This window comes from Monosiga brevicollis, genomic scaffold (genome assembly GCF_000002865.3).
Source record: "Monosiga brevicollis MX1 MONBRscaffold_17 genomic scaffold, whole genome shotgun sequence".
In the NCBI taxonomy this organism is placed as follows: domain Eukaryota; class Choanoflagellata; order Craspedida; family Salpingoecidae; genus Monosiga; species Monosiga brevicollis.
Genome location: NW_001865054.1, coordinates 320,669 through 345,366, shown reverse-complemented (window position 1 = coordinate 345,366; position 24,698 = coordinate 320,669). Strand labels below are relative to the sequence as shown.

The following is a 24,698-nucleotide window of genomic DNA, read 5'->3' as shown; positions in this document are numbered from 1 at the left end:
AACTGACTCAACACAGACAGGATGCAATACCAAAAAAACCCAGACAATTTGCGTGGTTTGTGTGAATTGATTTGTCAGACAGCAGATCCGAAACATTTGTCAGCACAATTTTTTTTTTTTTTTTTTTTTTTTTTTTTTTTTTTTTTTTCCGTGAGCGGAGAGAGTGACAGGGTGTTCCCAGTACAGGATGGGGCGTGTGGTCGAGTGTGGGGTGCGCCTGGAGGCACAGCTGAGCCCCTTTATGCTTGGCCTGTCGCGCAGTCTCATGACTCAGCTTGGCTTGACGGCCGCCAATCTTGATGCTTGTGTCTTGAGCTTGCAGCGAGGCGATCGACAGGCCTTGTGTCGTGCCGAGGACACGAGTGGGGTTGGCAGCGATGTTGGCCGAGGCGGACGCGGAGACCAGGTGGTACAGGTGGACACATCGACTTGGGCGCTTCTCTTTGGTGAACCCGCCACAGTAGTAGTGCAAGAGCAGAAATCACAAACTTGTTCTCTTCAAGTCTTTCAGAGTGCAGCCGCGGCACATCCTCTTGCCCACGTGTACCTCTGCCCCGTGGAGAACCCCCAGACTGCGGCTGTCGGTGATACAACTGCATCCTGGCGGTACGCGCGCCAGAAATGTGCATGTTTTAGTCTCTCTGATAGACGTTACCAAGCCCTGACACTTCACCCTCGCTCCCATCGCAGATTGACCTGTCCGCTTGAAGTAGCTATCGAGCAGTTGTTTGGCATGTTCTTGCCCACCAGCGCCGCTCCCCCCCTTTACCTGCCCGATATGCTTTTGGGCACAAGGGCCTATGACTGCGCTCTTGCGCCCACCCAGCCTATGCCGGCATTGCCCGCCCTTTATGTTGTGGATCACCGTACCAAAGTGGTCCTGCTGCCAGCCCCTTTGCGCGCTGCCAACCAGTACCTTTTTGCAACACCTCCTGCTACCTCAGAGACCAGCGCAGTGGCTATCGCCCAACGCCTACGTCAATGTGCTACAACGCTACCAGCGGTATGTTTGGCCTGAGCTGACTGTGAGTCCTTGCACGCTTGCCTCACCATGCTTCACCTTGCCGCAGGGCTATGAGTGGTTGGCGGAGGCACTTTTAGCCCGATGCCATGCCGTCACAGGCGCCGACCTGGCAAGCAGCAAAGACCAGGTGGGGTTTCTAACGGGGTGCCCATCAACATACCCCCGCCTGCGTTTCGTTTTTTGTGTCTTGTTTTGTTTTGTTTCTTGACCCCGACCCCAATGATGTCCAGTCAGCTTCCTTTGTTCATGGTGGTCGTGAGTGCATAGACCATTCCGTTCACGCCAAGCAGCATCATCATCGTTGATCAACTGGGGTCCGGCAAGCTTCACGCCATCCGTACACTGGCAGTAGCGCTGGGTGCGTGCTCCGTGACCTGGACAGAGTCAAAGTCGCAGGCTGATGTAAACAAACCTCACTCGAGCGTCACCTGGGTGAAACTGACTTTACTAGGTTGCCCAACGCTGGACATGAACGTTCTGGGCCCTCTGAACCAAGACTTGATCGACGAGGTCTGGACAAAGACCTACATTATAGCCAGGCGATGCACAAATGAGTTGATCATGGGCTGACAATCTCGGGTTCATTCTGGTCTCCATTCCAGGTTCAAGCGCTAGCCCTTCAGTGCCAACCAGCGGTTGTGATCCTGCCACGACCACTTGAAAACTTTTGCGAGGCTCAGGACGACGATGATGGTGCTTTCCATGCAGTGCGTTGCCCTCCTGATATGTCCACCCGAATATGTTTCCTTCCTCGGCTTTTTGCATGTGCGATGAATCGAACCAATTACCCGCCTCATTCACGGGCCGGCATCTCCTGACAGGATGATCGGCATGCTGGCGACGCCCGTGCCTTGGCTGCTTTCCTTAAAACCCTCCCGGCGAACGTGTGTGCTGTGGCGGCTGTGCGCGACGCAGCTCGCCTTCATCCCAATCTGCGCAATGCTTTTGACCTCTGGATTGAACCACGTGCACCCAGCTTGGCCAACCACCTTGCCACGGTATGCCCCAAATTGCAAGCCATGCTGAAATGGCAGGATAAGACGACTCGCAACGTTTTGTCTTTTTTCTTTCTCTCGCGAATTCCGCTTCTTTGATATGTGCTGTGCACGTGTATGACTTGCTTGGTAGCTGCAAAGCACCTGCCCCGATGCGCCGCTACCAATGTTGCGCCGTGTGGCCATGGTATTATCTGCAGCTTCGAGCGCCGCGGTTGCACGCGTCGGGCGCTTGTTAGCTTGCCAGGGACCAGACGTTAATGATGCTGCCATCGAGGCTGCTTTGCAGGCGGCAGGCCAGGGGCGTGCGGCGCGAGGCCTGCTGCCTGCAGTAAGGGCCGCAGATTCACAGATCACGTGCAATTGGGGTTCTTGGTGTGGCTTCGATGACGAGAAAGCCGCTCTGGAAGCTGGGCTGGTTCAAACTTGGTCCGACTGGTGCGTGGACGACTTTTTGGGCAAGCCTACGCCCCTGGGGCCCGGCACACTTTGGCACATGTTTTGATCCACTCGTGTTGAAGTCTGGGGCTCTCATGTGGGGTGCTTCCGAATTAGGCTGGCCGCTGGCAGGACAGGTACGCTGACAGCCAACTCGAATCTCCTGGTCTTCAGTCCTACTGGTGCGTTGGACCCGTGCATGCTCGATGCTGGTCGTGCTGGCTATTGTGGGACCTGCTGACCCCCAGGCTTTGGCGCGCAGGGAATGGCAAAACTGCATGCGTGCACGCCCTAGCACAGCGTTTGCATATGCAAGTCATCGTGGTCAACGCGGCTGACATCATGTCAAGTGCGGTATGGCTTGCCAACCGGAATGCAGGAAGCGTGGGTGCATGCCTACACGACTCGCGGATTCGCGCCTCAAAAATGACTGCGCCTGTGCGGCGCTAATGTAGGTTGGTCGTGCTGAACGCAATCTGCGGGATTCATTCGAACGAGCCCGAGCGCTGGCCCCATGCGTACTGCATTTCGAGAATGCAGAAGCCATCTTTCCCAATGCGACGCACAATCACTTGGGAACGTCGGTGCGTCCTTAGCGCGAATAAAAAAAAAATAATAAATGAACACTTTGGGGGGGGCGTGGGTTGAATTCCGTCGTTTAATCCTGCCCTTTACCTTACCACCTGGACGAAAACCGGCTGCAACCCGGAACCCGCGCGTGTGTGCTTAGCTTGTTGGACAGTTGATGGCAAGTTTGGACGAGGCACGCGAGGCAGGCAGTGGCGTGCTTGTGGCCGTCTCAACGTCCCGCCTACCCAATTTGCATCCCGCCATCGCCCGCGGCTTTCGCTTTTGGGTGTGTGTTGCAACCGGCTCTGGCTATGCACGGCTCGGCGCCCATTGCCCACCAAGTAGTGCTTGCTGTCTGATCGGTTCTGTTGGTATTTGTCCAGGCCCAAAAGCTGAATCTGCCCGATCACGATTCACGGCTAGCCATCCTTCAATACTACGCTGGACGGTACGGGCTAAGCGACCCAGATCATGATAAGGGACCTATCATCAGGCAGGGTATGGAAGAGATTGTGTCGGTGCTCATGGCTCTTCTGATTGTGACTTGCATAGCGTGGGGATGGTAACTCTTGCGGGTGAAGAATTGAGTGTCGTCGCCAAGCATTCCCGAGGTGCGATTGGTGCTCGTGTTGCACGTGGCCCCCTGCCGGAGCTCTTTTTGCAGCTGCGCCACTGATTGTTTCGTCACATTGGGGCTCTTCACTGTATAGGAAAAACGGCCGGGCACTTGCGTCACCTGGTGGAGCTTGAGTCACGGCAACAACTCCTGAATTTGATCCAACCCCAGCATGGCGAAGCGTTGCAACCATAGATACGACATAGAATCGGCACTTCCATGAAGCACATGGCTTCCAAAGGCGCTGCGCGCTCTTAAAATCGAAACAGTCATCCCGATCCTTCCCTCATTCACCCGAACAATCATCATCAACGTGCCAATTGCGACGCAAATTACGCCGTTTCGCCCACCTCCCACAGTTGGCCACCCCCGAAAGCAACCCAAGCCGCAATTAAAGAAATTGTCATCAAAAATTCACGACAAAAGTTCTTTCAAGCACGAGAAAGAGAAAGAGAGAGAGGAGAGAGGAGAGCACGTTGTCGTTGGCGAGAGAGGTCTTCTTGTTTCTTGTTGTTGGGCCCCGCAGCAAGCGCGGCATTTGGCTAACTCGCCTGCTGGCTTGTGGTCACGGGGGTCGGGGGGATCAGCCGAATTGACATCAAAGTCTGCCGTCTTGGTCACCATGGCCGCAACTTTGGAGCCAGACGGCTGCCTTGAGCGTTACGGAGAATTGTTGGAAGGTAACGATGATGATCTGAGGGGTGCGGTCAGCTGGCTGGTGTTGTGCGTCTCTGAATCGGCTTTGCGCTTTGCCCTGGCTCAAATACCGATAGAAGCCGTCAAGCAACTCAGTGAGCCAAGTCAGCCGCTCTTGTCCTTTTTGCGGGCCAAGGTCTACACTTCTGGTGATTGGCGAGAAAAAGCCAAGCACATCAAACAAGTAAGCCATCTCGCTCAAACGTGACCGAACTAAGTTTTGACCCTCCTCACCGTCGCGGCCCGGGTCCCCCTGCCCCTGCTTCAAAACTAGTGGCCCAAGCAGATTGGACAGCGAGTGCAATCCACCCCAGATGGCCAGCTGACCAGCGAAGATGCTGCACGGCTGATCCAGGGGCTGACCGCTGCGCTCTTCTTACCACACAGTCACAATGATCTGCGGCGCGCCGTCTTGAGGTATGCTCTGGCCTTACGGTTGCTGTCACTTGCCCTATCCCTTGACTGCAACCCCCAAACACATGTTTGTCCGATGGGCGCGCTGGCCTCTTTAGCTCTGTCAAGCTGGTGACCACCCACATCTCCTCTCATGCAGCCATCGATGCCATGGCAAAAATGCTTCAAGCGACCCTGGTTCGTCTGCTCGATGTCCCGGGCAGTTCACTTGCTTTGGCTGTCCTTCATCAAGTCGTACAATAAGAAGAAGCGCAACTATATTGCACGGTTGACTGTTGACCCACACAATGCCGCACATCCGCCCTCGCAGACGCAAGAGCCTGACAGTGCTCTCCTACAGCCCTTGTTCATGCCCGTCACTGTTCCCGAGCACACCGTGCAGCAAGAGCTCTACATGAACCACCTCAAAGCCTTGCGTGCTCTGCTGACGAGTAAAGATCTAGGTACACATCGCAGCGTCAACAAGCCCTTGTCGATGTGCATTTTACGTTCACCACTGTTGCACATCTAATCGTGTTGCCCCTGGATGCTCAGGCGTTCCTGTCCTACAACGCCACGCCATGCTGGTCCTCGAGCGACTGCTTGAAATGCTGGAAAACCTTTTGCTGGCCCTGGGACAGCATGCTGCACAGCCTGAAATGCTCACGGGACGTCTAGGCCAGCATTTGGAGAGTGAGTCCAAGTTCATATTTCTTTGCATTACGTGCTTGGGCCGCATGACACCAAGATGACTCTGTCTGACTGCGCGCTGGCCACTGCCACCACCTTCTCAGCGCTGCAAGCCTTGAGTCTTGCCTTGTGCCACATTACCACGGAACTTGCACCATACTTGCGCAACGCCTGCGAGTGCGTACTTCTGCTGTGAGCACAGCTCTCCTTTTTCGTACTATTGACATTTGCCCTCCCCTTAGGTCCACAACAGAGCATGCTGAGGGCGTGCTCCGGCTAGCGCAGCGTGGGGCAGCCGTCGTTTGGCAATGCTTGCAAAATGTACACGAGCATTACGACTGTGGCAAAACCATGGCGGTTTCTCTCTGCTTGTTTTGGGCCCTCGGCGCCGCCATGGACTCCCAGCAGGATGGGTACGTGTGTTGAGGCCCAGTCAAATTCCCGTGGCTGTGCCAATGCCAGATTGAGCTGCTATCGATTCATTGTATGTATGTGACCCGCGTGTTTCTGCTTTCGCAGGGAGGGTGGTCAACTCTTCCGCCAGCATGTTTCGGCCTTGATGCAACGCATGAGCGCTGCAACAGACACCGCTCGTGACTCTCAGAATGATCTTGGCCTTTCTCACCAGCTGTGTATTGCAAGAGCACTTTTGACCACAGCGATGTGCCGAGATTATCTTTTTCGTGATCAGGCTGGCCTTTTGACTGACATCTACGAGACCTTGCATCATTTGCAAATGTGCGTGTTGCTATGGCCGCGGGCCATAGAGAGAGCACCGCTCACCTACTTTCGTTTGGTTTCCTGTTTTGATCTTACCCAGAAGCTCCGTGGCGCACATCGCTCACGTCCAGTTGGGCTTGCTGCAAACCTTTGAGTCTTGGCTTGATGCCTGTCTGCAACACTTGAGGTGATCCTTGAGTCTTGCTTGCACGCTGCTTTAAGCCTCACTTGTACGATGAGGCTGATTACCAAACATCGGCATGGCAATACTGATGTGGTGTTGTCTCACCCGTTGCTTAGTCAAAATGCCCATGCAAGCACATCAACCCTGTCTACCTGGCTTCTCGACAACGGTGCCGTGGAAAAGGTGAGTAGATGTAGCTCAGTGACTGTATTTGGAAGCCGAGCTCGTGTCGCCCTCCCCATCCGCCCTAAACAATGTCGGCTCAGTGGCATGGCCGGTGCTTGACTTCCACGTGTTATTGGATTGCCGCATTTGGTAGATCCTCGAGTTGGTGTGGTCCAGCTGGGATGCAACCAATGACAAGGTGGGCCACCAGAGCCGCTCACTCTTCGGTAAGGGTTTGGCCGCCTTAGAGCTGCTCTACCCATCCCCGCCCATCAGCGACGCCACAGCTGCTCGCGATGTGGACGCTGCGCCCATACCCCATTACTACCACGGCATGTTGCAACGCTGCTTGAACATGCGCGCCGATAACAAAAGCAAATACGCTTGTCTCCAGCTATTGGTCGAACGGTACGGTCCTGCGATGGGCGAGCTTTTTTTGTGCATTTGGGTGTCTTATTATTTTTTTTCTTTGGATAAGCGCATCTGTGAGCTTGTTAGCCTTTCACGCATCTCTGAATGTGCTTTTTCCACAATATAGGCTCGAGGTGCGCCAGGTTCTCCAGCTCTATGAAAGGCTACCCCAGCAACTGTTCGAGGCCACTTCAGACTTGGTACGAGTGCAAATGCCACCGTGCCAATAGGCTAGGGAGGGCATCGAAGTGCTATTGCGCCGGATTTGCGTGTAAAACCTTGTGCCACTGGACCGGGGCACGGACTAACGACCATGTGCGCGCTCTAGTCTGTTGTCAAACCCATTTGCTCTTTGCTGGAGCGCTTGGCGTCCAGGCATAGGGACGAGTGCTCGCGCCACCCGCTTGTTTCATTGAACTGGCCCTCTGGCTCAGCGCCAGCCGCCACCTCGACTGGGGATCATGTTACGCCCTTTTTGATCTGGGCACATTGGTGGCTGATACCTCTTCTCGATCAACTTTGTTGCAGCGAGGTACGCTCATGTTGCTTGAAAAACAAGCGAAAAGGCCATGCATAAGGCATGAATGTATCATCGTCTCGTACACTTCGTTGATTTGAGCTGGCGCCAGCTTCCTCTCCTTGGGCGGTTTGTGTATTTATTCATGCTACTGCTCCTTTTTATCGATGTGTGTCTGTGCTCCTCTCAATCTAGGAGGGCCAGCGGCTGAGAATCATGGAGTTGCTCTTGGCCAAGCTCCTAGTAGTGGATAAGCAAACACTTCTCTTCTGTTGTCAAACTCTGAAGGGATCTGGAAGCACAGATTGCTTGCACGATCCTATTCGTTTGGAAGTGTTGCTGAGCGTGCTCCGCCACGCGCGTGCTGCAGGTATCATCACTGATACGGGGCTACGGGCACAGCATGATCGCGAAGATTCTCCTGCTCTTGGTGATGAAGATAATGGCTCTTTTGCGGCAGACCTCGCCCTCGTCTCTTTTGATACGCTCAAGGTTCGTCGGTACCCATGCTACCAGGGGGTCATGCGCCAAGCTCGGCCGCTTGATGCTACCTCTGAAACCTCTGTCATTGTTCGCGGTGTTCGTTAATCGCGGCTTGCCTTTGCCCTGATCCTGCTTCTGCTTCTACGTCTCCTTATCCTAAAATCCCGTGGGCCACGCGTAGCTGGTATTGTGCCATGCTGAAGAGCGCTTGCGCTTGATCGCATTGGCTTTTCTGTGTGAAGCCCGACGTAAAAAGTCCCTGCCGCCGTCGGCGGCTGACCTTTTGGCAGTGGAGCACTTCTTGATCCACAACGCGAGTGAAGGCGCCGCATTTCGGCGAGAGGTGATGGAGCAGGTGCAGCGACTTTTGATCCGTCTTGAGCCAGCGTTGCTTCAGGACACTCGCCTTGGCCATCTTCAGGTACCGTGGTGGTCGACTTTATGCCAAACCGAAGCGATTCATTCTGATGCACTCCCGGCACGTGGTGGCTCTTTATGTGGCTCATTCAAGGCAATCGGGGCAATCTCAAAACTCTAGGATGCTGCTGAGAATGAAGCTTTGCAACAGGCTTGCCGGCGCTTTGCAGTGTGGCTCTGGAATTTTGCCTTTGCACAATTGGCGCCAGATGGCAATTATCAGCGGCGCGCACTTGGTTTGCTGCTCTTGGAGGCCATGGTAGCAACAGTGTCCAGCAGCGTACATCAACTCATTGCGTGGTCTTGCTCAACCGATCAAGCGCCTTTGTTGCGGTTGGAGGCCGGTGCAACAGTTGACGCCATCTTGGGCAACCAACAAACCTGCTTACTATTGGATATGCTCAACGATGCCTACGAGGTGAACCGCGTGGCAGCTCACAATCTCTTGCAGGCCTTGCCATGGCGACTCGGAAGGATGCAAGAATCGGATCTCGACGAGCCTGGGCCCTTGCCCTTGCTGATACAGCGCATCCATGCCGGCCTCCGATCCCAATATGGGTTCGAGGCTGAGTGTGCGGCTGTACAGCTTGTTGCACTTTGCACGTGTTTTGATCAATCACGACAAGAACCAGCTTACCTTGCGCGCGCCGAGTCGGTTCGCAGTGGCCCCCCTTCGAGGACAACCTCGGTTGATGGACCTGCCACGTCCGTGGCTGCTTTGTGTCGAGCCTGCCATCAGCAGCGTGTAGACTCTGTGTCCCAAGACAAGCTATGCCATGCACTTGGCTTTGAGTCCGCACCCAGCCTTGCTCTGGCCGCACTCAAGTGGCTGCTGCAACAATTGTTACGCGAGGTTTGTGTCATGCTGTGCTGCCGGTCCCAAGAGTTGTGGTATCAGAGGATTCGACAGCTCGCGTGGCTCAGCAGCATTGTTTAGCCGCATTGTTCATCTCATCCGTGCGCATGGCCATTCTAGGTCGCTCGGGCCGAGGACCCGGCGGTGCCCAGTGGCGAGCGAGTGCCATTGCATGGATACTTGCAGAGCTGTCGCTTCCTCTTTCAAACCTTTGATGTCGATCTGGTGCGTGCCGCTTTCAACTCGAGCGTGTTTTATCAACGAGAGGTAGTTGTCGGGGATCGGTGCCCTGACGTGCCTGCGTGATATTTGAAAGCGCTCTTGTGGTGCTCATCTTGTGGTATGGTACTTGCGGGCGCGGCGGATGATAGTGGAACCCTTGCCCCGTCACCGGCACTTGGGTGGCGGGACTCAATGAATTGCTCCACCTGATTGCGCGGATCATCTCCATCGTGTATCCTGTCGTGGCCAGCGCTGCACCCGAAGGGTACGAAGCGCAAGGCTTGATGTCTCCTTGACCTGCGCCATGTGTCAAATATCGAGCCTGTCCCAAGTTGCGTCGATCTAACCGCCAAGCAAACCCCTTTGATTGCATCAAATTGTAGAGCGGAGTGGGGTGGCGATGATGACGATTCTGACGTCACAGACTCATCGGGCCAGTACGCTCTTATTTTTGCGTGGCGGGCCATGCGCGAGATTAGCTTGCTGCTGGGCTGGCTTGTATCATCTGCGCCCATAGCTCCGCTTGCGCATGCGTCCACCCCTACACCACCTGTGTCACCTGTACCGCAAGTCTCGCTCGTGTCGGGGGGAGGTGCTCTTACGATTGACGATCATGCCCTAGTTGCCGAGCAACTGCGTGCCATGGTTTTGCAAGCACGACACCGTGGTGCCGTAGAGCTTTTATCCACAGCATTGACGCCCGTGTGTCAAAGGTACGTCGTGTGACGCCTTGCCTGACTGGCAGTCCAGCTGCAACACGAACGTGTACGAATGGGTCACCACCCGCCCCTTTGCTGTCACAGACTCTGGAATAGTGAGCACGAGGTTCTGGCTAAGCTTCCCGCCACATGGTGCGCCCAGTCTCGGCCCTTTACCTCGCTTTGCCTTGCCGTGTTGCTTTTATTCGCCTCGCTTGCCCGCTGCCCGGACCCAGCATTGATCATGGGATTTTTTTTTGTTCGTTTGGCCAGGTTAAACGAGCTTTTGCTAGAACTGGCTGCTGCTGCACCCAACTCGGCAACGCGGCGCAGCGCCGGGGTGCCGCAATTGGCCATGGATGTCCTGAGCACTGCACCAAAAGCACGACGCTCGACGACCACGGTGCACTTTTTGCAACAGTTACTCAGCCTGGCAGAACACAGTCTAGCACTCAACGATGTCGCACGGAGTGGCACGCAGTTTTTGCAATCCAGCCCTGAGGCCGGTGTAGTGCACGCCCTAAACACCTTGCGCGTTATCATGTGTTCGGTTGCTCTCGGCCCAGAAGTGGGAGAATGCCTAGACCATGCGTGGGCCTTGGCATTGCAGAGCAGTAAAAGCCACTACAACTTTGGCATTCGCAATGCCGCTTCCCTACTTTTTGCGAGTCTGCACAACCGCGTTTTTGGCGTGAAGACAAATTCTGGCGGTGCTGATCATCATGGCGCCTCGGCCTTGAGAGGGGCACTACCAGAGCTGGCGGGCGTGACCATGACGCATCGTGATTTTGCCAAGAAGTATCCTCGCACCCAAGCAGTGGTATGGACAACGCTGAAAACCGCCGCGCAGCTTTTAACGGAGCAGGCATCTTCCGCGTCGAGTGTAGGACAGAGCATTGATTCGCCCAAGCTGCAAATCGCAGGCCTCGATCGTGAAGTGACCGTATTGCACCTTGGGCTTTGTATCTGTGTTCACCTGCGGAGTCCAAAAGGTTTGCTACCGGAGGACACTCCGATGTTGGATTGGTTTCTGCAGCTGCTTGCTGCACCCGATTTCCGTATTCGCCAAAAGGCCAGCGAGAGCCTCGTGCAAGCGACCGGGCACTCAAGCACGACAGCTGGTGCACTGGATGTGCTTGAGCCCATCGCACGGGCCCCACGGTCTGTTGGACCAAACCTGCTGCACGGCATAGCTCACGCGCTCATGCGCCTCGGGCCCCGGCTGCAGGAAGCTGGAACAGCTTCTCTTGAGCCTCTTTCAACACGCCTCAGGACTTTGTTGGAGCGATGCTCCGCCGAAATGGAACGTTGTCCACGCCTAGCCGTTGCTTTGTATCGTCCGTGCGCCGCCATCCTGCCTTTGTTGGCGGGTGAAGATGCGCAGCGACTCAATGTTCGGGGGCTCTTGGCAACTGAACGACTTCTCTTGTGTGCATCGCGCCACTGGGAAGGCGTGTCTGCAGGCACTGCGAGCGAGTGGAGTGAAGCCTTGAATGCCGCTCTGTGTCAGCCGGATTTGGCACGACTATCCGCGAGCAGTGCCACTCTGTTGCCGCGTTTGAGTGCCGCGTACCAGCTCTGCACCGATCATGCCGCGCGTCTGCGCTTGCTAGCTGGCGTGCTGCAGCTGCTGCGCACATGTCTCGTGCACGACGAGCTACCAACTGCTTGGCTAGCTGCGCTGAGGGGTCTCTTGACAAGCGCAGAGACCCTCGTGTTTGAGGTCATGTGGCTGAATTTTGTGCAGGACGTGTGGTCAAGAGCTGCCTTGGCGCTTCGAGTTCACATGTGCGAGGTGTGGGCTACCGTGATTCGGCAAGGTGGCAGCTCTGTATCTGATCTTTTCACCCACCTTGAAGCCTTTACAGCTGCTCTACACCGCGAAGACGTTGGGCGAGCCATGGCACAGGTGTTGGCATCCACGGCAAAGCCTTTGCTAGATCAGCCCGCAAGTCGACAGACCACGCTGCTGCGTCTGGCCGTATTGCTGCATCACGATGAAGACGACGTGCGCCGAACAATTCAGGACGTGATTGCACAGCTGGTGGGTGCACCCTACCATTTGAACCATAGCGCCGGCTTGGCAGCCTGGGTCTCCCTCTGTGGTCGTTACGAGGAGGACGCGCGGGCATTGTCGTGGCAAACGGTCCTGGAGGGTCGGCGATCAATTGCGGTCTTGGATCGGACCGCTGCCCAGCGAGAGCCACGAGAAGCGGCGACAGGTGACAACGCCGATGCACCTGAGCAGGGTAACCAGTCGGCGCCTGGCACTGACCCGGAGTTGCGCGATGATTGCTTGTTTGACGTCAATGAGGCCTTGGTATTGGTTGAACCACGGCAACTGATTCGCTTGGTGACATTGGAACCGGTCAATGGCGCCATCTTGCCTGACTTGCCTGACATGCCGGCCGAGCTGGTGGAGGAACTTGTTGCCGAGGCCCACCGACTCCCGAAGCCAGTGGACGCCGATTCTGGTACGCGAGCAGCGCTCAACTTTGTGGCGGCACTCGCAGCAGATTTGAAATTGTGTGCGCGAGACGAGCGCATCGCCACAGTCGTGGCCAATTGGCGTGCGCACGTGACTTTTGTGTAGGTAAAGGTATTCTCAGCATAGCGTGCCAAAAATCAAAAACAAAAAGAATAACAATAATCATAATAAGCAAAAGGGCCGCCAATAGCAGCTGCCGTCGAGGTGGTATTGAACAGTGGCGCGAGCAACACGTGCAATTGATGAATTGTATCCAATTTGAGGTATCGCGGCTCTTTGGTCTACAGACATGAAACGATCAAGACTATCAGACTGTTTGGTCTTCTAACGCGGAGGGACCCAGGCTATGTGCGGCGCCGCTGGCAGGTTGCCATCACACTCTGGCCCATATGATTACCGGCTGGAGTGGCAAAGACACACGTCACACCGCCGGTCAGGCGGCAGTTATCGCATGAGGTGGCCGGGTGGGGAAGGGTGACTGTCAGCGAAGAGGCTGCGGGCGCGCTGACGGTAACGTTGTAGTCGGTGGCGTTGGTTGGGCTCTCGACGAGCAAGGCACAACTTTTATCACAGCCCAAAACGGTGTCTCGGATGGCGAGGAGACCCCCATGCGACAGGGTAGCAAGCGTCGTAGTCTCCCGACTATAGGCAGCACCTTGATTGTCAATGGAAATGTCAAACGCCTTCATCAAGGCATCGAGCTTGGTTTGCGCTTGGTTCAAGCTCACGGCAGGAACCATGAGATAGCCAGCGCTGTGCGGCGTGGGGGTGGGCAGTTGCCACTTGGCGAAAAAGCGGTCGACCGTTTCGGTGCGATTTGTGACACCAATGTCGATCCAGTTGCCGGTTGAATTGCCGCAAAAAATGGCGAGGGTGCCGTGCACCGGCCCGAGCTCGTTGCTGAGTGCGTAGAGGGTGTTGTCATGGTGCACCCAAGCAACTTCAGCGGCGGGAAGACTGATCAGTTGGTCTGCGGCGAGGGTGAGGTGGGTACCATTGTGCAGAGCTATGGTGACGGTGCTCGCGGCACGGCGATCGGCGAGGGTGAAAACAGACGCAATGTCGTCGGGGGCAGTGATGCTATGGGCGGTGGCGATCAGGGCATCTGGGAACATGCCCCAGCTGCGCACGCAGGACATGGGTCGAAACTGATGCTGGGCCATGAAAGCGGCGCCCAATTTGCCGTTGCTGACTCCACCAACCTCTTCCGTGTTCGTCTGCCATGTGGTCGTGCCGCAGCTGGGGGCTGTCGGCAGCTAGGCGGCCAAGGTAGGTGGCGAGCCAAGAGGTGAGCCATGAAACGGGCACCGCAGAGAGCAGAGCTGATAACAAGCGTACAAGTTTGAAAATACCAACCTGGTCGAGGAGGGTTCCGGGCAATTGCTGCCAGTTCCAGGTTGGAAAGATGCTGTCGTAATCGTAGCCGGTGTAGTAGAGGGCCACCATGCCATTGGCCGTAAACTGGCTCTGCTTGCCCTCGTCATTCACACAGCGGGCGTTGACTGTGCGAGCCGAGTACATGCGGATGCTGTACTGAAAGCCATCGCCACGCATGATGGTGTAGTCGCTGTCGTAAAAGTGGCGATGTCCATAAAGGGGCTTGGCGGAGTTGTTGCGGGCCAAGCGTAAGGCAAAGGCATCTAGCTCCGCGTGGCGTGGGGAGATGAGCTCGACCAGCTCATCAACGCTCAAGTCGACGTGCCCCCAGCCGGGGGGCCGGGTGATACCACGACCAGTGACGGAGATGTCCCAGGCCTCACTCGTGCCGACAGACATCCAGGCCTCGCCGTCAAGCATGAGGCTGGTGAAATTACTCATTTGCTCGGGGTGGATGTAGAAGCTGGTGCCCCGGGCTTGAGTGATGACGTCCAGGATGGTAGCAGTGAAGTCTGCCCCATAGCTGCCAGAGAGAAGTTCGGCCATGTGCTGGTGGAAGGAGCCGTCGTACTGAATACCCTCCAACGGCAGGTCCACGCGGTCAGTCTCGGTGTAAATGCCCTCATAAGCTTGAGCCACGCCCGTGGTGTTGCTGCTAAAGGTGTAGCGCATGATCTGAACGTTGGCCTCCCACACCTGGTGCAATCAGACGATGCAGGAAAGACGAAAGATTGAGAATACAAGATGGTGTGACCTTCTCGGTCCCGAGAGGCGGTAGCTACAGGGGATGTGCGTCGGCTGATCTTACGAGGTTGGCAGCCGTCATGGTCCACCACTGAGCGCGATCGAGGATAACGCTGCCGTTATTAAATAGGGTCGGACTAACAAGCTTGGTCCCGAGCAGAAGATAACTTGCCGCCAAGGCCTGGGGAACGGCTATATCGTTCCACCACCTGAGCAGCAACAGAGATTGAGTGGGCCTGCATGCTGGAGAAGTACATGGTTCGATGAGGACGAGAAAGAAGGATCTGACCAGTTGGGGCAGATGAGATCCATCTGAATCCACTGTTCGGTGGCGCAAAGAGTGCCATTGAGGAGGGTGCCATTCTTGTGATGAATGGTACCGGGGGTGCTATACACGGCCGCCATCAACTGGACCTGGCGCATGTGGGAGCCGGGTGACCACCTGCCGCATTGGCCAGAGGGGTCCACACGTGAGTGGGCACGGCTAGGCGGGGACGAGTGGGCATGAGGCGAGGACAGCGGAGTGAAGGGGCCTACTCTGCTGATGATTGATCATTGTAGTCGATGTTGGCAAATGTACAGTTGGGCTGAAGGAGGCCCAGGTATGTCTGAGCCTGGGAGTCGGCGGATTTGAATTGATGAGCAGAAACTTGAAGAGAGGCGACCAGCCGGGCGCGAAGAATATCAAGATCACTGCTGTTGCTTTGGCGCATCTGTGCTGCAGCCCAGGTGCGCTGCAGGCGCTGCAGTTGGGTGGACGGGCTCACGCGCAGGGGATCAGCCAGATGATCCCCGGTGGGGCTGTGTGGTGCCAACCACCGCGGCGATGATGACTCGAGGCCGATCGCAGTCGTGCTCGTGGTCGCCAGCAACATGACAGCCAGCACTGACCACGCTCGACATGAGCGGTAGCGCGCCATGTCTGTACTCTCCCAATACCATCTATCCATCCACCAACCGCTTCCCGTGGCCTAAGATGCCCACAATGCACGAGATCCAAGCTCCACTTCCTTCTAGCAAACGCGCCTATCCTGTCTTTGATCAGGTGCACGCCGCCTCCGCCGCCTCCGCCTCAGGTCCTAAAAAAAAAAAAAACATCAAAAAAAAACCAAAAAAAGAACATCAACATCAACAACTTGGCGTTCAAGAATAGAAATGTCTTACACTTTATAGTTAATTTCCGAGAATGGGTGAAAATCATCACCGGATAGCGGCTTGCACCTGCAAGTGCAAGGGTGACCCCGAACGCTGCAATCGCGGTTCCCTTTGGTTACTTGACGTGTTGTCCCAACTGTGGATGTCAGAGAGAGAGAGAGAGGGACTTGGTGTGACACGCATCCAACCAGTTTTCCCATTACTTTCCAACGGTAAGCAGAGATGTGTCGATGACGGTGATGTGGGGCCAGAAGGTGCGGGATGGGGCTGGAGCTGGTGGTTGTTGCTCGTCATCATGACTCTTTCGAGTTCGTCGCCGTCCTCGTCGGCTTTTGGGGACAGGGTACCGTTCTGGTTCTGACGGCCCCCAACGCGAGAGCCTCCACACCCGTTGCCTCTGTGCGGCTGGCGCCTCGGTGAAGCACATCGCTCGCTCGCTTCCCATATCGCATTTTCTTACACCGCTTGCTAACAACAACCAGAACAACCAGAACAGCCTTGACGCGACTAGCTCCATCCTTTTGGGTCCATCTGTCTCCAGCATCATGTGCTACCCTTGCAAGTGCGGCACTTGTGGCAAGACCACTTGGAACGGTGCGTCGCCCATCTCCATGCCAATCTTCTCGCACTTGGCAGCTTCACATGCCCTGTGCAAATTTCTTAAACTCACCCATGACTGCCGTGCTGCCCTCAACAATATCACTAGGCTGCGGCCGTCATGCCACTGCTGTCATGGAGCGCGTACCTGTTGCTGAGGTGTGTTGATGGGAACGTGCTTTGAGAGCTCAACATTGACCTGGCAAGACTCTGCGTGCCGCCCAGTTGGTTTTGTCTTTGTTTTTCTGACCAATAATGCCTTTTTGTTGCATTCGTAGCGCTGCCAGTGCCAAGCAAGGTGATTTGCGCCAAGCCCTTGCCACTCACGCCCCCCTCGGGGAGGAATTCCGGACCATTGGTGATCAGTTGCTGATGCGCCATGGCATTGCGTGTATTTTGACCGATGACCAGGAACCCTGAGGGTGGCTGTACCGTCTCGTGAACAGAATTGTGTAAATCCAAACGCAATTCGACCCAAACCACGCTCGTGTCGGCCCGTCTTGGTCACGGACGACTGGTGGACGTGCTTAGCTAGATTTAGCCCTGCCTCTTGCTCGCCTTGCGGCAGTTGTATTCCTGCTGGCAGTGTCACTGCCCTCGTATTCGATGTGAACTGGGACCTGCGGCAGTTGTATTCCTGCTGGCAGTATCACTGCCCTCGTATTCGATGTGAACTGGGACCTGTGGTTCGATGCAACATTACTCGCGCCACAAAGTGTAATTGATGATAATCGTGTTCAGCCTTTTCCAACCTGTTGCATTTGTGTGCGGTCAGGAGAATCTTGTCAATATTTGGCTTACAATTCGAAAGCGCTCATCATCAGTCGAACAGGCACAAAAGCCCCACACAGGCTGGCAACATACAAGCTCTATCGATACACGTACAAAACATAACTGCGAGATATGTGCTCGCACGAGCAGGCTGGGCCAGGACGGCCGAACAAAAGCCTTCATTTGAACTTAAGATGAACCACGCATACACACACAGAGACAGCGACAGACAGCCTCTACTGTTGAGGACAACAACAACAAAAAAAATACCCCCCAAAACGTATGTCAGTCAGTAAAATGATGAAGAAAGAAGATTAGTTGCAAATCAAATAAACTCAGGACTAGATATGGTGTGTGAGAAAGCAAACCAGCCAGAAAAAAAATAGCCAGGGCATGCATGCTCATTCATGTGTACTTCTCGATGGAACCATAAACTGGCTCAAGTCAGACGGTGTGTCGAAACAGAGGCTCTAGCAAACGGTCATGGCGAGAGAGGAAAGCAGCCAAAAGGCCACAAAAAATGGCCAAGAAAAGGGATGCGATCATCAAGCGTGTGTCGTGATGGTGACTGTCCAAGGGCATGGTGTTGCCGGACGATCCCTGCACTGAGGCCGGGTTGATAGCCAACCCGGGACTTGAACCGTCCTGGCCCAGGGACAGCAAGTCATCCAGATGTAGGTGTCGTAATTTGAGTCGGGCTTGCGGGCTATACCTATAGACGTGGGGTGGGTGGCTATCAAAACGCACGCTCAAGCTGGAAGAGCGCGGCGGTGCCCCAGGGGCGCGCACAATGCCGTGCCCACGAGACATGCGCCGCACATGCACGTATAGCTCAGGAACAACTTCGTGCTCCTCCTCCTCATCATCATCCACACCGTGGTCCAGTCCTGCAGAGGCAGACGACGTCTTGGAAACAGGTGAGTCCCCAGCCTCGTCAGAGGCACAGGAATCTGAGGTGGGCTCGTCGTCTGCTGGTGTTGCTGCAGCTGAGGCGGGTGGTAGGCTGATTGCATCGACTTCAGCGGGCGACTCCACGGGAGACTGACGCGCATCGTTGATGCGTGCAAGGGCATCGTCTGGTGAAGCTTCGGGCTTGAGCGCTGCAAATAGGTTTTTGCCGTTCGACCCGCCACCGACCTTGCCGGATGCCCTTTTGCCCGGCGCGGTGCGCCGCTTGCCCGGCTTGCCTGACTGCTTGCGAACGCGCATCTCAGTGTTGGCCTCAAGCTCAAGCTCGTTCTGGTTTTTGGAAGCGTTGTACTTGATGTCGTCTCCGTTGAGCAACAGAACGCGGGGGCGACGACGCAGGCCGTGGTTGCTGCTGGTGCTATTATTCAGGTTGTTGTGGCGGGCTTGGTCGTCGTTCAAGTTGTGCGAGGGGTTTGGCATCGCGAGAGAGGGGGTGTCTGGTGAGTCGGTCTGTTCCCATTCATCGGCTGAGGAGCAGGGTGAAATGCAGCCCTGGACATGGTCAGCAAACACGGCCCGCGACACCGGGGCTGAGCAGATTGGGCAGGCCTGCATGCGCCCTGCGTCGTCGCAATTGACGACCACCTCTGGCATGGCCCACAGTCTTGAGCGCGCGACGTGGGAGAGGAGCTTGCAACAACAGCGCCGTCCCCTTTACAGTCCTGCCGGCACTGGAGCACGAGACGGAAGTTTGGCTAGTTGCAACTCTGACGGCGTCGAGCAGAAGCATCCACGAAGCTGACAACTGACACCACCCAAGTCTCGATCGCCAGAGTCTTGATCGACGCAATGGTGATGACCACGGGAGAAACCCGACGCGTCCTGGCAAGGATGGATGCTGGAAATGCTGCTGGAAATGATGGTGATGATGGTGATGATGGAGGCGAACGCCGTTGATGTTGATGGGATGGGCGGATCGAGCAAGAATGAGCGCGAAACAAATGCATGTGTGTGATGACCGTCCGCGCGAAGTGGGGGGCGTCAACACCTTACCTAATGGGGTGAGCTTTTGCACCATAAAATCATGTTAATGCATCATCGCTAACCCTTCCATAAATACTTTCTGTAGCAAATATACCAGAAGGTGACGATCAGCGGTAAAGGCAGGGTGACAACTCCAGTGTACTTTTAATCACACTATCGCATCCACCCCCTCTCTCTATGTTTTCTCGAGTTCCAACCCTACCAAGCTGCCATCGGTGTTGAGCCCCTCTCTCCCCCCTCTCTCTCCCCCCTCTCTCCCCCCTCTCTCTCTCTTAGAGAGAGCCCCCCCCCTCTCTCTCCCCTCTCTCTCTCCCCCCTCTCTCTCTCCCCTCTCTCTCTCCCCTCTCTCTCTCCCCTCTCTCTCTCCCCTCTCTCTCCCCTCTCTCTCTCCCCCCTCTCTCTCCCCTCTCTCTCTCTCTTCTTCTGCCAGCTGTATGGTGCTGAAGCTCTGGGATTGGGGGTGATTGATATTGGCTGGTCTTGCTGCGTTCCAAAGCCGTGTCGTGGATGGATGTGCTGTGTTGTGGTGTGACGCAACGGGCAACCGCAATGCCTTGGTCGGCCGCTGTGTGAGCTGGTTCGCATCGCCCGATACCGGTGCTATGCCCTGGCAGGCGGGAACTGCACACACTCGGGCCTCGCTCCATCTGACCGTTCTCCTCCTTGCCAGCCTGTCTGCTCTGGCAGCCGAGGAGCAGGTAATGGAGGCTGGCCTGGGCTTCATCCAGGCGCCTGGTGTCACCGCTCTTGTGTTGCAGCTAGAGGGTGGTCATGCTCTCTCTACCGGTACCAGCATGGGGTCAAAGACCATTGCTCTTCTTGACCTGGCCGATCCCGATTGGCCTGCCTTTGACACGGCCTGGACTGGCACTGACCTTGCCAATGCATCCCAGGCCACCGAGCAGGTTTGCGCCCTGCACCTCTCTCTCTCTCTCACACACACCCACCTCGTCCTGCCTAGTGCTGCTGCCTGCACGTCCTTTGACAAGCACAACACACGCTCATTCATGCGGCGCTTGCTGGCTGGTGCCGACGCATCCTGCTTTCGTGAGCGCAGCAACATCAGATTGGAACCTCCTGGCACCGCCGTGTCGCTTTGACTGACGCCTGTTGTACCAACGGAACGTGGCAACTCGCAGCCAGCAGCCAGCTGGATGCCCCCATCAGCGTTTTACTGCCGCAGCAGTCCGCCCTCATTACCACGGGCACGAGCGCCTCAGGTACTGCCAACGTTGAGCTCCCTCCTGAGCTTGCTTGCTATTCCGCGTCCCAGCAAAGCTAACAAGCCATGGCCGATGTGTTCGCGCTCGTAGGTTCCCTCGTCACTCTGGCCAGCCATGCAAAGGAAACCCGAGACGCCGCGCGGATCGATGTGCGCATCGACGCAAGCGCAAACACCCTGCAGCTCATCGTGCAACCCGTTGGCACCACCTCCCTTTCAACCTTCAACCTCTCCCTCATCGACTTGGCTGCCGGTACCACCCTGTCCCACTTTCATGACCTCGTCCCGGTACGCTGACCCCGGTCTCGACCACTTTGGCTTATTGCGTGCGTTTGCCCACCGTGCCCTGCCGCTCATACTTCCCCTCCTCCCCCTCCTCGTGCTATGTTCACTAGGGTGAGGCAATTGCTACTGCACTGTCTGAAGCGGCTTGGTCGTCATTGCAAAGGCGGCGCCTAGCAGCACGGCTGGAGCGCCCACAGGCTCAAAGCGACCTTACTGCGCCCCTCAACCCCTTTCCTGTTTTCGTCAGCGAGCCCCTGATTCCTACACTTGCTGAGCACGCTACAATGGAGCAACCAGTGGCCACAAACTGGGCCCATCGTGCCTTTTCCCCTGTACGCGGCCAGTTGAGCCTTTCCATCGATGATGATCGATTTATCGTGATCAACGACAACCACACCTCTTCCGTTGTTCACCAGCGCGCAGGCTCTACGGTGCCCTACGACCCTGCCGGCCTGAACCTGAACCTCGTTTTGCGCAAAACCCACCTGACAAATTCTTGGCTAGAAACGCAACCCCTCGTGACGCGCATTCTTGACGAAAATGATCACCCTCCCACCCTTGCGGCCAGCACAAACTGGCGGCTGGTCGAAAATCAAACAGCACTGCAAACCGCCGGCCTGCTACATCTCACAGACTTGGATGCAGCGCTGGCCCAGCCCTCTCTAACGGTGCTTGCGCCCTACACGGACAACTTTTCCTTTTCATTGCAAGCGTACAATGCGACAAACCGAACATGGACGTTTGCCATTGCCAGCGCAGCCAGTTGGGATCGTGAAGCAGGCGCCACTCTCTCCGTTGCGTTTCAAGCTGATGATGGTCTGCACACGACCACAATGGGTGTGACCATATCTCTCGTTGACGTGAACGACAATGCCCCAGAGTTTGCCCTTGACCCGGCAGCTCTGGCCGCCCCGTTGAGCAGTGTTCAAGCCTACCAGGCTGTTGTCAATGAAACTCTGAGCGTGAACAGCTTGTTGCTTGTTGGTACAGCAATGGATCGGGATGTGGGAGACAACGCCCGTTTAGCCATTGCCGTAGATACGAGCCGCATCGACTGTGATGCCAATGCCGCCACTTTCTTCCAGCCCTCACTCGTCCATACGAATGCGACATTTGCCCTGGTAACCGTGCGCTTGCAGCGGCTGCTGGATTATGAAACACAACGTCAGCATACTTTATGCCTGGCCCTGCGTGACTATGGTCGCCCGAGCGCCCACTCCACCATTCTCCGGCTTACCGTTGTCGTGCAAGACGTGCCCCTCGAAGTCCAACTTCAAGCACTTGCGCCCTTGGCAAATACCGGCCACATTCTCTACCTTCTGAACCACAACAACGAGCAAAACCCAGCAGATGAACTCCGCCTCGAGTATGCCGTTGGTTCAACCTTGCCCGCAGACTGCCTGTTGAGCGACTGGCGCCCATCTTCTCCCTGTGTCATGAGCAACGGTGCCTTTTTGGATCGCATCAACGGCCACGACTGCACACCCAATGCTACTGGAGCCGGCCCCTTCTATCGCCTTGAGCGCCGTCTCATCGAGCAAGTCCGCGACTACGACGGCTGGGGTCAAGACTGCCCCCGTCTCGATGTACCCCTGCATCGCTCCGAAACCGCCCGATGGTCATCCTTACCTTTGGCCTTTCGTCGACGCTACCCACAGTCTTGGCAAGTGGGCCAAGCCTACACCGTCCGGCTGGCGATATGCGAGCCTATTACCTGTGCCGCAGCAGCCGCTGCGACCGCCATCGATGCTGCACCTTGGCCAAGCACACGCGAACACTGGTCCGCAGAAGCTGCCGTCAACCGCCGGCCTCGTAACGGCTATCTTCGCAACGACCCAGCACGAGATGGCTGGGTAGGTATTGGCGGTCGCTGGGACCCGCAGTCGCCATGGCTTCAAAATATGAGCCGTGCCTCCGCAGTTGGCACCTACAGCAACCCATGGATGTCATGTCCCACTGCCAACAACTGCCTCGTTTCGCGTGGAAGCCACAACAGTCCAGCGTCCTTGCCGCCCGGCCCAACTCCAGTCCATGCCCGAGTGCGCGCAAACGGGACAATTGTTCACGCTACAAGCACTCTCGCTTTGGTCCCTTTTGACTCGGCTGCCACTTGGGCTGTGGAAGACGTGCTCGACAGCTGGCCGACTGCTGAGGCTGAGGTTTGGTTGAGCCGCAATGGCTCTGCGGATGGCTGTCTCCCCTGTACCACCATACCTTGTGCCCCTTGCTATCCGCCTATAGCCTGGTTCTTCCACTGCTCCCATACGCTGGGTCCACACAACTCTGATGCCACGACACCCAGCTGCTCCCCGGCCAACACCAGCACTGTGGCCGAAGACTGGCCTGCTTTCGATCTCTGGGCGCTGACGCTGCAGAATCTAACCACCGGCAAGCACGTGTTCAGTGCGAGTGCATCGAGCAATGCTTCCTCCACAACACCGGGATCTGTCACAGTCCGGCTGAATGTTGATCTGGAAGCTCCGCGACTGCTTTGGACGGACTGGCCAGATAACTTTGCTGTTGCATCATCGGCCATTGCCTTTCGCTTTTGGGCGTCAGAAGTGCTGGGGAGCATTACTTGCATGCTCAATAGTACGGTGCTTGACATGTGCACCACGCTTGAGCCCGATGCCGAACAACAGTACACCCTTCAGGTCGCGGGCATCGCGGATGGCGCCTGGCATCTGGAGATTATTGGATCTGATCTCGCTGGCCACCTGGCACAAGCCAACTTGTCGGCCGATTTTGTTGTGGATACTCAAGCCCCCGAGGTCCAACTCGTGTCCTGGCCCGACGACATTTCTTCCCCAATTGGTGGCCTTACGCGCATGGTAGGGCCGAAAACCCTGGCTGTTCAGGCCAGTGAAATGGCTGCGGGCTTTTGGTGCCGACATACCGTGGTGACCGAAGACGCTGGATTGCAAGCGTGTTGTGCAGGCGTCACAGCCACAGATGATTGTCTTGCAATCTGTCACAGTGGCACCCTGTTCAATGCTAGCGCCCCACAACATTTCAACTCGGAATGTTTTGCGGATGGCACGTCAGCACTAGCCAATCATTCGACCTATCAGGAATGTACGCTGCGCCGTAGTCGTGCTCTTGTTGCCACACTTGAGCTAGGCACGGCTTGGTTGCCCTGTGCGCCGGACGCCATCACGCTGCCTCGGGTTGGTCATGGCAACTTGTTGGTGGCGGAAGTGTATGCCTCCGACGCGGCCGGCAACGCCGCACAACTCTTACCGCTTCGTGTGGGCTTTGTCGTTGACACTCAAGCCAGCTCAACTTCTGAACTGGCAGCAGCGCGGCTTTTGCTTTCAAGTGCTTCTGAAAATGTAGGCCCCCTCTGCCCTTCTTCCAGTCAGGCTCTGAGAATCACCACTCTATTGGCTGGGGCTCTACTTGGCTTGGCCTTGCTTGGCTTGACAGTAACTGGACTCACATACGAACGCTCGGCTCCTGGGGCGTATGAAGAGCCAGATACCGGCATCAAGACCCACGACCAGCGCCTTGCACTTCAGCAAGCTCTTGAGTTGATTCACATGTCTGATCTATCTGCCAACGGCCTCGACGAACCAGGGTATATTGATGTCGGAGAAGAAACTGTAACAGATGGCTTTGCTGAAGCGGAGCCCTCAGCGTTAGATGCTTACGGTGATGACGATGACGACGAGGACGATGATGATGATGAAGAGTTCATCTAGTTGCACTGCTTTCGGCTGTTTGTCGATCCAGATTTTACATCACGTGTTTGTTGGATGAGCCGCTAGTTTTGACCCCTTATCCAATCCAAACGCCAGCAGACTTGTGGCACTGCGTGTCCATCCGCCTGCTTTTAATTGCCAATTAATTTGTCACAACTTTACCCTCCTCTCCCTCTCTCTCTCTCTTCAAAACTTGCGTGTATCTTGGCTCGCATCCCCTTCCTGTCGTGAATTTTGTGGCGTTGAGTCAGAAGAAGGATAATGTCTTATCACAACCAGGAGTTCGAGTCTTGATTGGCAAATTGCTTCA

At 56.0% G+C, this 24,698-nt stretch overlaps 5 protein-coding genes across 5 annotated transcripts; 2 read left to right on the top strand and 3 right to left on the bottom strand.

The window, feature by feature from the left end:
- Positions 1-263: 263 nt before the first annotated feature.
- On the bottom strand, positions 264-2,737 carry MONBRDRAFT_9783 (uncharacterized protein; the record flags this gene model as incomplete). Its single annotated transcript, XM_001747439.1, has 3 exons — positions 264-600; positions 1,185-1,398; positions 2,377-2,737. 3 exons carry the CDS (start codon positions 2,735-2,737, stop codon positions 264-266), a joined length of 912 nt encoding a protein of 303 aa, XP_001747491.1.
- Positions 2,738-4,265: 1,528 nt separating this feature from the next.
- Positions 4,266-12,689, top strand: MONBRDRAFT_37845 (uncharacterized protein; the record flags this gene model as incomplete). Its single annotated transcript, XM_001747525.1, has 8 exons — positions 4,266-4,523; positions 4,614-4,756; positions 5,665-5,835; positions 6,443-6,509; positions 6,646-6,899; positions 7,030-7,102; positions 7,790-7,911; positions 10,369-12,689. The coding sequence occupies 8 exons, from the start codon at positions 4,266-4,268 to the stop codon at positions 12,686-12,688; spliced, it is 3,408 nt and encodes a 1,135-aa protein (XP_001747577.1). The 3' UTR covers position 12,689.
- A 138-nt stretch (positions 12,690-12,827) lies between these two features.
- Positions 12,828-15,624, bottom strand: MONBRDRAFT_33216 (uncharacterized protein; the record flags this gene model as incomplete). The annotated part of the gene is made up of 5 exons (XM_001747438.1): positions 12,828-13,839; positions 13,940-14,656; positions 14,769-14,913; positions 14,994-15,146; positions 15,242-15,624. The coding sequence occupies 5 exons, from the start codon at positions 15,622-15,624 to the stop codon at positions 12,928-12,930; spliced, it is 2,310 nt and encodes a 769-aa protein (XP_001747490.1). The 3' UTR covers positions 12,828-12,927.
- Positions 15,625-16,058: 434 nt separating this feature from the next.
- On the bottom strand, positions 16,059-19,112 carry MONBRDRAFT_37843 (uncharacterized protein; the record flags this gene model as incomplete). The annotated part of the gene is made up of 3 exons (XM_001747437.1): positions 17,940-19,112; positions 16,784-17,076; positions 16,059-16,327 (listed from the first exon to the last, which is right to left on the bottom strand). The coding sequence occupies exons 1-3, from the start codon at positions 18,788-18,790 to the stop codon at positions 16,059-16,061; spliced, it is 1,413 nt and encodes a 470-aa protein (XP_001747489.1). The 5' UTR covers positions 18,791-19,112.
- A 10-nt stretch (positions 19,113-19,122) lies between these two features.
- Positions 19,123-24,388, top strand: MBCDH4 (uncharacterized protein; the record flags this gene model as incomplete). The annotated part of the gene is made up of 7 exons (XM_001747524.1): positions 19,123-19,197; positions 19,371-19,657; positions 19,851-20,206; positions 20,320-20,400; positions 20,494-20,690; positions 20,798-23,762; positions 24,114-24,388. The coding sequence occupies 7 exons, from the start codon at positions 19,123-19,125 to the stop codon at positions 24,386-24,388; spliced, it is 4,236 nt and encodes a 1,411-aa protein (XP_001747576.1).
- Positions 24,389-24,698: the final 310 nt, after the last annotated feature.